The sequence below is a fragment of the Staurois parvus genome, unplaced genomic scaffold, assembly GCF_062004578.1.
Source record: "Staurois parvus isolate SC_StPar_1 unplaced genomic scaffold, SC_StPar_1.0 ptg000131l, whole genome shotgun sequence".
Taxonomy (NCBI): Eukaryota; Metazoa; Chordata; class Amphibia; order Anura; family Ranidae; genus Staurois; species Staurois parvus.
Window position 1 is genome coordinate 13,159,525 of NW_028317927.1, and position 13,016 is coordinate 13,172,540.

General features: G+C 40.0%; 1 protein-coding gene across 2 annotated transcripts in view; it reads right to left on the reverse strand.

Annotated features, from left to right (window-relative positions):
* The window catches only part of GPR149 (G protein-coupled receptor 149), a 79,066-nt gene that overhangs the window by 39,849 nt on the left and 26,201 nt on the right, over positions 1–13,016 (reverse strand). For both annotated transcript variants that reach the window (XM_089672638.1, XM_089672637.1), the window contains one exon: positions 6,223–6,683. In XM_089672638.1, the coding sequence (XP_089528764.1) occupies positions 6,223–6,683 (461 nt within the window). The remainder of the gene's footprint in view (positions 1–6,222; positions 6,684–13,016) is intronic.

Consider the following 13,016-nt stretch of genomic DNA (forward strand, 5'->3'; position numbering starts at 1 on the left):
TTCGAATATTAGGAAAAATTCGATTCGCGCCGAATCCGAAAATTAGCAAACTTTGGATGCACGAATCGTATTTTACCCGATCGGCCGATTTTCATCCCTTCTACAGCCGGCAAAAAGTGTCCCTGCAGAGAGCTCCGCTATTTCTGACAGTTCTCTGACAGTTCCTTCACATTTACAGCGGTTGAAACATTGTATCTATTTGTTTCCATTTAGGATACAGATGTTTTTATTCGGAAAAAAATAGATACAATGTTTCAACCGCTGTAAATGGGAAGGAACTGTCAGAGAACTGTCAGAAATAGCGGAGCTCTCTGCAGATACACTTTTTGCTGGAATGGAATTCTTCTTATTTTCATCCTACTTCTTCTTCTTCTTCTTCATCCTCATCCTCTTCCTCTTCTTCTTCTTCATCCTCATCCTCTTCCTCTTCTTCTTCTTCTTCATCCTCATCCTCTTTTTCATCCTCATTCTCTTCTTCTTCATCCTCATCCTCTTCTTCTTCATCCTCATCCTCTTCTTCTTCATCCTCATCCTCCTCTTCTTCTTCTTCTTCATCATCCTCATCCTCTTCTTCTTCTTCCTCACCATCATCCTCTTCTTCTTCATCATCATCCTCATCCTCTTCTTCATCCTCATCTTCTTCTTCTTCATCATCATCCTCATCCTCTTCTTCTTCTTCATCCTCATCCTCTTCTTCTTCTTCTTCTTCCTCATCCTCATCCTCTTCTTCTTCATCATCATCCTCATCCTCTTCTTCTTCTTCATCCTCATCTTCTTCATCATCATCCTCATCCTCTTCTTCTTCTTCTTCTTCATCCTCATCCTCTTCTTCTTCCTCATCCTCTTCTTCTTCTTCTTCCTCATCCTCATCTTCTTCTTCTTCATCCTCCTCATCCTCTTCTTCTTCTTCATCCTCATCCTCTTCTTCTTCTTCATCCTCATCTTCTTCTTCATCCTCATCCTCATCCTCTTCTTCTTCTTCTTCTTCATCCTCATCCTCTTCTTCTTCTTCTTCATCCTCATCCTCTTCTTCTTCTTCTTCCTCTTCTTCTTCTTCTTCATCCTCATCCTCTTCTTCTTCTTCATCCTCATCCTCTTCTTCTTCTTCCTCATCCTCATCCTCTTCTTCTTCTTCTTCTTCTTCATCCTCATCCTCTTCTTCTTCTTCATCCTCATCTTCTTCTTCTTCTTCATCCTCATCTTCTTCTTCTTCTTCATCCTCATCCTCTTCTTCTTCTTCTTCATCCTCATCCTCTTCTTCTTCAATTGAAGCTGCTTCTGCTTCGCCACTCTGCCATTGGACTCTTGATAGTCATCTCCCCACACTGCTGCTGGGGGGACTTTTTAACATAGGCCTCTGTATGGCCTTCAATTTAAGCTGCTTACGCTTCGCCACTCTGCCATGGGCCCCTGTACCGCCTCCTCATGCTGCTGCCAGGTCCAGAGTGTGTCATGGGTCCCTGTACGGCCTCCCATTGCTGCTGTCTCCATCGCCACACTCTGCCATGTGCCACTTTCAGGTCTCCTCACACTGCTGGTGGGTTCCATTTTGTCATAGGGTGCTGTATGGCCTCCCATTGCTGCTGCCTCCACCGCCACACTGTGGCTCCACACTCTGGTTTTGGCCCCGTGACTGCCCAAATGAGTGAAGTGTGCGGTGATTCTAAGATCGACGGCACTCATCTGCATGTCATACTGACTGACAGTATTATTTCTCTTCCCCAGCAGACTCCAAGGGCATTTAAATTAAAGGTACCGTGTTCTGCACTAATATAAAGGCTCTCTGAAGCCTAGAAACCCTTTTAATAAGTTAAATTCGCAGCGAATAAATTCGCATCGAATCTAATTTATTCCGCAAATTCGGCGAATCAGCCAAATCGAATTTTTGAATAATTCGCTCATCTCTAATGGTAACATTATGTGGATTTATAAATAAAACAGTACAGCATTAAATGCAGATCAAGCATTTCACATTTAATTTATTGTCACTGTAATTGGAGGAGGACCTGACTTGTTGAAAGCAAATTCAGTTAGAATTTTCAGTGCCCCCACAGCCTGGATCGGCTGCTTGTTTTTTCTGGGGCTGAGGACTAAGCTCATACTCACCTGACCTGCCAATCCTTTGGAAAATCAAGCTCTCCCACGATCCAGCGGTGGAGTGCTCCTGTCTGTAGAGCGTGCATTGAGCTTGCTGACATCAGGAACAGCCCATTTACAAGACTGCTGGACTATGGGGAAGGGGGGGGTCGGGCAGGAGCTGAAAGGACCGGTCTTGTGTGGGGAGGATCGGTGGGTCAGGTGAGTATATCTTCAGTGTCCTCTCCCCTAGAACAAAACAAGCATTTGACCCGTGCAGTGCTGGCACAGGCCCACTGCATGGGCCAAAAACAATTACCCAGATTTCTGCTTTAATGTTCTTGCAGTACAAAGGATTGACACAATTACTAAAGTATATCTATGGTCAAAATGTAAAATCATATATTCATTTCCACTTTGCAGTTCAATTATTAATCTGACCAATCTTGACATTTGTAAACTTTACTTTGTGAAGATCCCCATACATTTACTTCCTTGAATTCTGTGACACATATTCACTATGCCCTGTGGTTAGGCACGGCTCTGTCACATATTTCACAGAGCCTGCCTTCTGAACTACATAGGTGGTGAGAGGAGGAGTTTCAGGAGGCGGAGTCAGCACAGGAAGCACTGCTGGAAGGCAGCAAGGTACCATGGGATATGTACGCCTTAGAAATTGAATGTAAACAGCAGAGGAGAAGCTGCAAAGCATACAGGGAATCCAGGAAATTGTGTAAAGAGATGACTAGCAGACAGGAGGAGAAAATACATTTTCCATGTGCTCTTTTAATGGATTGTGAATAATGACTATTGTTTGTATTGTTATTACAATACTGATGTTGTAAAAAGAAAGTGTATGCTATGACATAGATCTCCTTTAAGACTGAAAGCAACTATCTTTTGAAACCCAATTTTTTTTTTGAGGTTTAGGATAGACTATGGACTGGTTAAAACCCCTGTTACTGTTTTTCTCTTTTGATGTCTTTGTCCATATTGGGGAGCATTTTTTTTAAATTCCTGAACCAGATACACAACAGTAAATGAAAGGACATTTCTTTCTAAGATCAAATCCCCTCTTAGGCTGGCAGATCAAAATTCAGCTGGTTTCAATTTATATCCATCTATGTGCAGGCTGGTTGGCCTGTCAGATTTTTTCTTATGATCGCTGCCAGCAGCTATAGCCGCTTGCAGTGATCATTGTATTCTGATAGCGGGGAAACCTCCCGCTGTCAGAATATAATAGTGCAGCGGGAGGAATTCCACCATCAACACTGACTGTGTTGATGGGGGAATAGAGCAACCATAGGTTGAAGAAAAGAAAATGGCATAGTATATGGCCTGCCTTAGACTGTCTCTATGATATTTACTTAATCTCTCATTGTGGTGATAACCGGAAAATTTGGATTTCCCATCGTGTTTGGTTTCAGTGATAGTAGTGACCAGAACAAATAGAAAGGGTGAATCTATTCAGTGGGATTAGAGAAAACAGTAAAAGCATAACAAATGTTCTAACACTTTATTGCTCTTTTTGAAACTAATACAAATGGATTTAGCGTATAGCTTAGTTCATATATCTAGCTTACATAGCTTAGACATACATCAAGGTAATGTTTCAAATCTCAAGCCAGTTTACAATGTGAAATTTATGTTTTGTAAAAATCCAAGACCTGTAGGTAGATCCTTCTGGCAAATGCTATGCAGTATGGTAAAGTAGCCCAAAGTCTACTTCGTAAATTTTGTATATTAACCATATTGTTTGGCATCTAAAAGATTTATTGTGTGATCCCTAGAAATGTTCAGAACATTTTTAGTAAAGCTTGTAAACATTGCCTTTTGCCTTGTCTAATGTCACTAAAGGAGTGTAGGCAAGAAACCAGCACGCATAGTCTGAAACCTAGGTCAGTAGACACATTGGGGTATGAAGACAGCAAAGGCAACGGAAGCCATCAGTCAGTCAAGCACCCTGTTGTTAAGCATGTACCTGTGACAAATGGGACATGCTCTTGTAGCAAGGGACTGTTGCTGGCATATCTCCCCTGGTGGTCCATCTCCCATAGTGCTCAGAGGTTCTCAACCTGTGCACTAGGTAAAGCAGAGAAAGTTAAGTGGATGCATGCATGGAGCCACACTAGGTGCATGACGAGGTTCCATTCCACTACTGGGAGTATGGTAGTGGAGATACGCTGGGCAGGTGGAGTGGGCATAGGGTCAGTGTGTCCCTCCTAAATGTAACAAGTTACAGTGAAGGTGTACATTGACACGGTATGGAGAGAATTAACTGGAGAACAGTTTAGAGGTTCAAGTGTACCTGGCGTACAACACAAAGCAAAGGAACCCCATGTGTGAGGCAGTGACCCTGCTCAAGGTTCCTAGCATAGCCCAGAAGAACCCACTCTAGGGTACGCTCCCTATGTTATCCATACTTGGTGCCCAACGATGTGGGGAGCATGGAGGAAGTACCACCCACCTAACCTCTGATGGCCTACAAAGAGGATATCGGAGACAAGCAGCACAGAAAAGCAACAAAGGATGCAAAGAAGAAAAACTCAAGTATTTTATTTAAAAAAAATAAATTGTTTGATACATGGTGCTTTTACCGAGCTTCAAACTTTGTGCTACAAAACATTCAAACCTACAAAGCTGCTCTGTCATAAAAACTGGGATGCAGCAGAAAGCTAGAAAAGTCCCACAGAGTTTTCTTTGCTCAGAGGAGCTAAAAAAATGAATGTATGAATGTGATTGAAGGAGATCCAATTACTGTATGTGACTTTGACAAGTCACATGGAAGGGCTCTCCTCCCGGCTTTTTTTGCTTTAGTGTTCCTTCATTTTTAATATACTCTGCTGGCTTCAGATCTGCTTTATAAATGTGCAGTATCTAGTGTTCTTTACAGCAGGGGTATGGTCACACTGCTTAAATGTACCTTTAAATGTAAATCAGTTATACACCTTAATTGCAGACGACTTTACATAAGTTAAATAATTATGCAAAAGTAGAAACAAAAAAAGTGTGAAAAATGTAACATTACAATATTCAAAATAGAATAGTATAACTAACATTAAATAATTATATAAACCTCAGATAATATCAGAATTAAAACAAAAAGTATAACATAAGATTCATTAAAAACAAGTGGTCATATCAGTACACTGTACGATCTCTCATGAGACATTGTACCTATCCTTTTGAAATCCATGGCAAAATGGCGCCCACGGATGCGCGCACACATCTTTTGCATACTTTCCATTGTCAATAAAATGGCGCTGGCGTAACGCGCATGCGCCATTTTTCCTATAAATTTAGACAGTGAGCGTCATGGCGGTATTGGCATCCCCTCTGAAGACGTTCATGGCACGAAATGCGTAAGGAGCAGCCAATACGCCGTGACGGCACGCCGCCAAAGCCAAGTGAAGGTCCGGTGGCCATCTTGCTTATGGATGGTTAGTCCGGTTTTCACTACTGTGTCTTTCTTATCATTTTCAACGTTTGGATTTGCAAATTCTGGAATAAAATACTTTTATGATTACCTAATACACTATGGGCACTTTTCTATTTCTCCCTATGTGGAGCGATTGATTTATAGAGCCCACCCGATCCACTATAGCATCCAGGGGAGGGAGTTCCTGTCATACAGGCTGCTACACCCATCCATCCCTTAAAGGGGACCTCTGGCTGACTGGATTCCATATTGCCCAGAAGTATCTGATGTATCACACACCACCCAGAGGGAGGATTATCCTTGACCTGGCTCATTTCCATTTCCTAAAGGGGACCTCTGCTGATTGATTTAATGTGTAATACCATTACGCATCTGGTGAGTGCGTATTCTTAGCCCACTGTCATATTTGCACAGATTGTCACCTGTGGATTATTACTATTTTGATGACATTTATTAATTTTTATGTGGACTGTTTTTATTGATTCATTTTTAAGCGCTGCACTCTCTTACTTTATTATTACTGAGGTTTTTATTTTGGTTACCTTTTAATGCTACAGCTGCTTTTTTAGAGAGCGCTCTCTTTTCCTCCTTAATAAACCTGACTTCTACTCTTCAATGTAAACTGTGATTTTTTTTTAATCCCACTGGACTGAATAGTTACCATTATCAAGTAAATACACCATTTTTGGGTAGTGTTAGAGTATTACCTGTCGAGGTGTCCTTTCAGACTTGCTTCTGCACCACTCCCAGTCTGTAAGTTCTGGCTTACGACTTTCTTCGTGTGATAGCCTCCTCTCTTGGCCTTCATAGAACACAGACTTGTCAAAATTTCTAATATCCTCCCTTTTGAAGACACCAATTTTCTCAGAAAGCAGACGACCGATGGCCTTGTCTTTTCCTTGGTCAGGTTTTGTCTCTGGGTTGAGATTTCTAAGCATACTGATGTCTTTCAGCATGGAGCTGTCCTGCAGACCTATAGTGCTGAAATCCAGCCCAGCTGAATTGAGGATTCTGTCACAGCGGGGGTCATTTGTGTTGTCACATTCATAGTTGATTAAATTATGGTAGGATATGGAATTTTCTGCAGTTTCATGATTATCCTGGGATATCTTGTAAATCCCATAGCCTTTATTGAACGATAAATTGAAATCAAATCCTCTTCTCTTAACTGGGAAACACAAGATAAAACATGTCAGTAAACGTTTTGTGGCTTTTTCTACCTGCTTACAGGACTACACTAAGCTAATTCCTGAACATACAATGCATATAGTATATATGTTTTAAAATTCTTGTGTGTTAGGGCTGTATAGTTTAACTATATTTTTTTACCAGTACACAAAGTAACCATCATCCAGAAAGGTTTCTGTGTGTAAAGACTATTTTCTGGCATACAACAAGCTTTCTGTCAGTAACATTTGAAGGCTTAATTTACAATTGCGGTCAAGAAAAGATAAAAAAAAATAGGCAATCGAGCTGTAGTTTTATCACCCTTCTTAAACTGCTGGATAGTGTTGTACATATGTGGCAAAAGATTGTACCCATTGCTGTGTTCAATGGGTGATACCCTGCCAGACACACACCCATTCAAGTGTATGGTGCTTGTCGGCAATGCCAAAAACACTAAGCTTGTGGTTGCGCCATTGGTATTCCCTTTCAAAAAGCTCATTTAGCTGTAAAAAAAAGGCATTTGGGAGTTGAGAGTATTGCCTTCTGAATGTCTGTCTCTTACTCCTGTGCTTTTTTGTGAAAAGTGATCCACAGACCAACGCAAGTGTAAACAAGCCCTTACTCTGCATGAGTTTTCCAACATGCACCATAAACTCCTTACTGACTCTGTATGGATACATAATGTTTATTGTAACTGCTGTTACCATAGCCAGAACATCACATATACTATGAAAGGTATATGTGATAGCACAGTTCTCTGCAATTCAGCTTTTTTCAGGCCATATATATTAACAAATATAGTACTTGCATTGTTCTGTCAAGGTTGCCTTACTATGCACATGCACCTTGCTCATTGACTTGACAATGAATTAGCAGTTAATTAAAATCAAGTGCTATTACTTTGTACTGTTTGGCCAGTTTTCTCAGGACACTGAGAAATTTCCCATGTGACTTAGTAATTCTGTTTACAGTTTTTTGATTACATAACATAGATATCAATAGACAGTGGTTATACTGTAAAAGGCAAAAGAAAAATAAGGAGAAGTAGAGCCAAAGCTTTTTTTGGCTGTTCTTCTCCTATGGATCACAGGAGTGCAGTTTGTTCTCCTTTGACCCATTTTCTAGCTGATAGCGGGCTAAAGTCTGCTGTTGGCTGACATCACAGAGCCGGTTCAGGCTCTAAAAATATCCCGACCATATGGTCGGGATCCACCCAGATGCCTGGACTGGCAGCTGGCTCAACCTCTCAGCAATCTGTTGAGAGCCTCACTTAGCCGCTCGTGTCCCCTCCCGATGCTTCAATGGTAGGGTAGAGCAGAGAGCCAGAGACTGACAGTCACAGCTCTCTGCTCAGGGAGGAGGGGATAACAGTGATCAGAGGTGTTTGATTGCTCAGTTCTCCCTGCAGAGCCAGTGGGGGAAAGACGCAGCATCAGATCAATGCTCCATCCACCTAGGTGAGTACAAATGTTTGTTGTTTTAAATGTCCATACTTAAAGTGTTACTAAATCCACAACAGTAACATCAGTCTGTATATGCAGCAAAGCATGCTTGTTATACTCACTGTGGAACCTAAGGGGTTAATCTTCTGCAGTGTGTAAAAATGCTGTGTGATCCTGACTTCTCTGATCCTCCCCTTCTTCCAGTTCTCCCCTCTTATCTCATGATAGGACATATCATGTGGAGTCAATCTGTACATGCTCAGTTTGGTGTGTATTGCTAGAGAGGTTTTCCTTTTTCCTTGAGAGAGTGCATGTGATCAGCGCAGGGCTAATCAGCGCTGTTCAGACAGAGATCAGGGGTCCTGCATCCTCCTAAACAAAACTCCTCCTACAAGCTTTAACCAGTGCTCTGCTGAACACTGATATAAGTCACAAGACTGCTCTAACTGCTGATAAGAAAGGTATTTAGCAGGTTATATTCACTAAAATAATTGCATTTCCATGTTCTGTGCACTGTTGGAGACCAGATATAGTGGATACAGGGTCCTAGGTTTAGTAACACTTTAAGGTTTCATCATCAAAGTTGTACTGTTAATATTATTTGACAGGATTTATGTAACTTCAACAGTTTGCACCCAAATAAAGGGAAACAATACAGGGGCTCTGCTCGTGTGAGCTCTCCATATATGTGTAAGTTGGTTTACTATAAACCAGTATAAAACTGCTTACTGCTGTCTCATTGTAATAGATTTTAGGTGGTCCACACATGTCTCAGTTGTTCTGGGAATATGAATTATGTTCTTTATGTTATCCTGACTAATATACAGTGTATCTCTCTCTCTCTCTATATATATATATATAGATATAGATATATAAACACAATTGTACCATATGTGTCTGTCTGAAAATGTCAAGATGAGATTACTCTCAGAAAAAAAAGATCAGCTGTCATGTTTTTCTGTACTTTCTGATTGAACCTAGGAATATAGTGCAGATACTGTGCCTCTATGTATGATAATGTATTATGGGATGCTAAACTATAAGATAGGGGTTTGGGTATTGCACTAAGCAACAGGATGTAGAAATGCTACTAATTCTTCAAACTGCTCATTGATGTCTAGTGGTTCAGCAGTGCATGGTTCTGCAGGTCTACTGTATCTAGCACCTTGGCATTTTAGCAATATCCAGTGTAGTCCAGAAGAGTAAAGTAGGGTGGTTGTGGCATAGCATGGTAGAAAGAGTGATGCCGGGATTGCAGGCAAATCATGCAGGAGCCATGGACAGTAGTGACGGATCCTGTATAGGCGTTTAGGTGATATATGTTGCACCTCTCGTAGAATAGTTAATTAACTGCCTGAATATTTTAGAAACCACAAGCTTCCCTGCATAGGATCGGGGTTTTTTAAAAAAACAATTATATTGTTCAGTGTGCAGTAACCCACAGCAAATAGTTTTCAATGTGAGCAGAGAATTTGAGAAATTATTTATAGGTAATGCAGTTATTACAGAGCAAATGCTTTACTGCCTAGCAGTCCCTGAAAATGTTTAGATTTGTTTTACTGAACAAAGGCTTGAAACTTGTAGTTTGGGTGTGTTGGCTGGATGCTTTTTCCTAATTAAAAATAAGGTAAGGACAGCATAAAAAAGCAGGTGTTTTTGGTCTCAGTTTCTGATTAAGTACTTAGCATGTTTTTTGGACGAAATGTATCCTTTTAGAATACATTGTCCTAATCCATATTCATCCCTGTTTACAGTGTTATTACAATGCTTGTTAGCCAAATCTAATCCATTTAAAGTTAATTGATCTCTCTTATCACTGGTTCTAATTAAGAAAGGGGAGACACATTTCTAAAGCAGTAGAATTTAATAGGTGTAATAATCTTTGAATGCATTTTTACCGTATAAATAATATTAGTAGATAATACTAGAAAGCAGGCTAAAAGCTTTTTAAAAAATTCAAGTCAAATATGTAAAACCAGGATTTAAATTAGTTTGTATTTCTTCCAAACCCTTGACATAGTTTTTAGTTTTACCGATGTAATTAATTTTCCTTTAAAGTCATTTTAACCTCAGACATGTAATATGAAAAAAGCATATCTCTTTATAGTGTGTACTTGTCTTAGTCCTGAGCACTACTTGCCATTTCTGGCTGCTGCCTCATTCCTCTGCTATTAGCATGAACCATTTCCAACAAGGTTTCCGGACACCAAGAGAAAAATGGTGATGAGGAAGGAGCTCCAGCAGACTGACAGCCTCAGCTCTGTTGCAGTGAGCTGTGTGGAGGGGAGAGTGTCCCTTCCCTCCAATCAGCTCTCAAAGCTCCCCTCACTGAGCTCTGCAGAGTGTGACTTCAGCTGTCTTCCCCCTTTTTTCTGAACACTCAGACAAGCTTTATAAATTCTGTACTTTGATCGGATGTAGAGAAAAGAATACTGCAGATAGACAGGTACAACTTATGTAGGAGGATTTTTTCATCTCTGTGTATCACCTGAGGCCATTATATGCACTGGGTATATGTAAAGGTGAACAACTACTGTAAACCAAGTAGTCACAGGGCAGTTGGAAGATGAATCAAGCTTGTAGTGTTAGTGCCAGAGCTTAAAAGTCCAACTGCCGCCTCCTACCTCCTAGTCCTTTACCCTCCCCCCCAAGGTCCTCCTGCATTTACTTTTTCATTTTTTTAATACTTACTATTTTAGATGTCTTCTCTAAGTCACTGATTGGACTTTTATACCCCCTATGTTTTACTGTTAATCAAGGTTTATTGATAATTGCTTACTATTAGATTCTGTTCAAGCTCTGAGAAGGGAAATCTAGCCATTTCTTGGGGAAATTGGGCTTTACTGCACCAATGCCACACAAAAGCCTGGTTACATTATGCCAAACAACACCTTGACATGCCTCACTGGGCTTTTTTGTGGCATTGGCGCAGTAAGGGCTTCTTTCTGCCAACTCGACCACTCAGCTAATTTTTGTTCAAGTATTGTCATATTGTGCTCCTTGAAACAACCACACCATCTTTTTCCAGAGCAGCCTGTATTTCTCCTGAGGTTACCTGTGGGTTTTTCTTTGTATCCTGAACAATTCTTCTGGCAATTATGGCTGCAATCATTCTTGGTCTACCTGACCTTGGCTTAAGATCAAGAGATTCCCAAATTTTCCACTTCTTAATAAGTGATTGAACAGCAGTGACTGGCATATTCAAGGCTTTGGATATCTTTGTATATCCTTTTCCATCCTGATAAAGTTCGGTTACCTTGTTACGCAGCTCTTTTGACAGTTCTTTTCTGTTCCCCAAGCTCAGTATCTAGCCTGCTCAGTGCATCTACATGAGAGCTTACAAACTCATTGACTATTTATACACAGACACTAATTGCAATTTAAAAAGCCACAGATGTGGGAAATTAACCTTTAATTGCCATTTTAACCTGTGTGCCACCTTGTGTGTGTGTACCAAGGCCAAAGATTACAGGGTTTATCAGGGCCATTTCTGTTATCAATATGAAAAGGAGACAAACAACTATGTGATAATAAATGGAATCATATGATCACTATCCTTAAAGAAAAGACAGTTTTTTTTGGCATGATCAGTCATATTTTCAATATAAATCCCAATTCTCCTCAATGTCTGCCAGGGTATTCAAACTTTAGAGCACAACTGTGTCTCATGTAAAGGCACCACTAGCCCCTATGCAGATTCTTCCTCAACATAGTGAAAATACATGGCGGAGAATTAATACAAATCATGTGATTAGGGGGATTCAATATTAAAATATACCAATTATTATGATGCGTTACAGTTACAGATTCCTAAGGCATGATTTCTGGTGGTTTTCTTTTTTTTTTTTATCCCCTTCTGTCTTCCATAAGGCATACATGGGCTGACACTAGACATCATCTGTGAGTGAAGACATTTAGCATGCTGGAATTCTAATAAATGTTTCTATACATGTATTTGAATGCAAATGTTATCCTCAGATATGCCTTCCATATGTTTCCAATGATGCAGGCATATGGTTGTGTATGAAACACATCATAGAACTTCCACAATCCACTTGTAACCATTGCTATTGCTTGGAAGAGATTTTTGATAGACCACTAATAAAATATGGAATGATTATATGGTATACTGTATATGTCATGTCTGAGAGCACTGGGGTTGATTTACTAAAACTAGAGACTGCAAAACCTGGTGCAGCTCTGCACAGAAACCAATCAGTTTCCAGGTTTTATTGTCAAAACTTAATTGGACATGCTGAAGTCTGAAGCTGATTGGCTACCATTCACAGATGCACCAGATCTTGCAATCTCCAGTTTTAGAAAGTCAACCCACTGTGCCTTCGTACTCTACATGGGAACATGTATTTTAAATACTGAATTGTATATGTCATAATAAAATTAAGCTTTTTATAGAAATAAAGTGGGTTTTTTTTAATGGTTGACACCTAAAAAGCACCCCATAATTTATTTTCTGTATTTTTACATATCAAATATGGCATGTGGTGTCCTTATCTTTGGACCATTACTACCTAGACTTTATATTTAAGGGAAAACAAATAAAGCAAATATCAAGTAAAACACAGCAGAAATGGGGTAATGGATCGTTAGAGGATTTATGTCTCTACTTTAACATTATTGCACTGAGGTGATATTAAACAGGACTATCCACTTCACTTTATGTCTCAGACATATGACATCAAAAGGAGACAAAATACACTCAACATTCTCACCATAAATTTAGCTTTTGAAATGAATCTCTTAGCCAAAGGTCTTGTTTTCCATGTTCATACATAAATCTCTTGATTATTTGCTTTACAGTGTAGAGTGTACTGCACTGTAATTATCCCAGTAACATGATGATTATAGGATGACCAGGATGCATGTTAATTTCT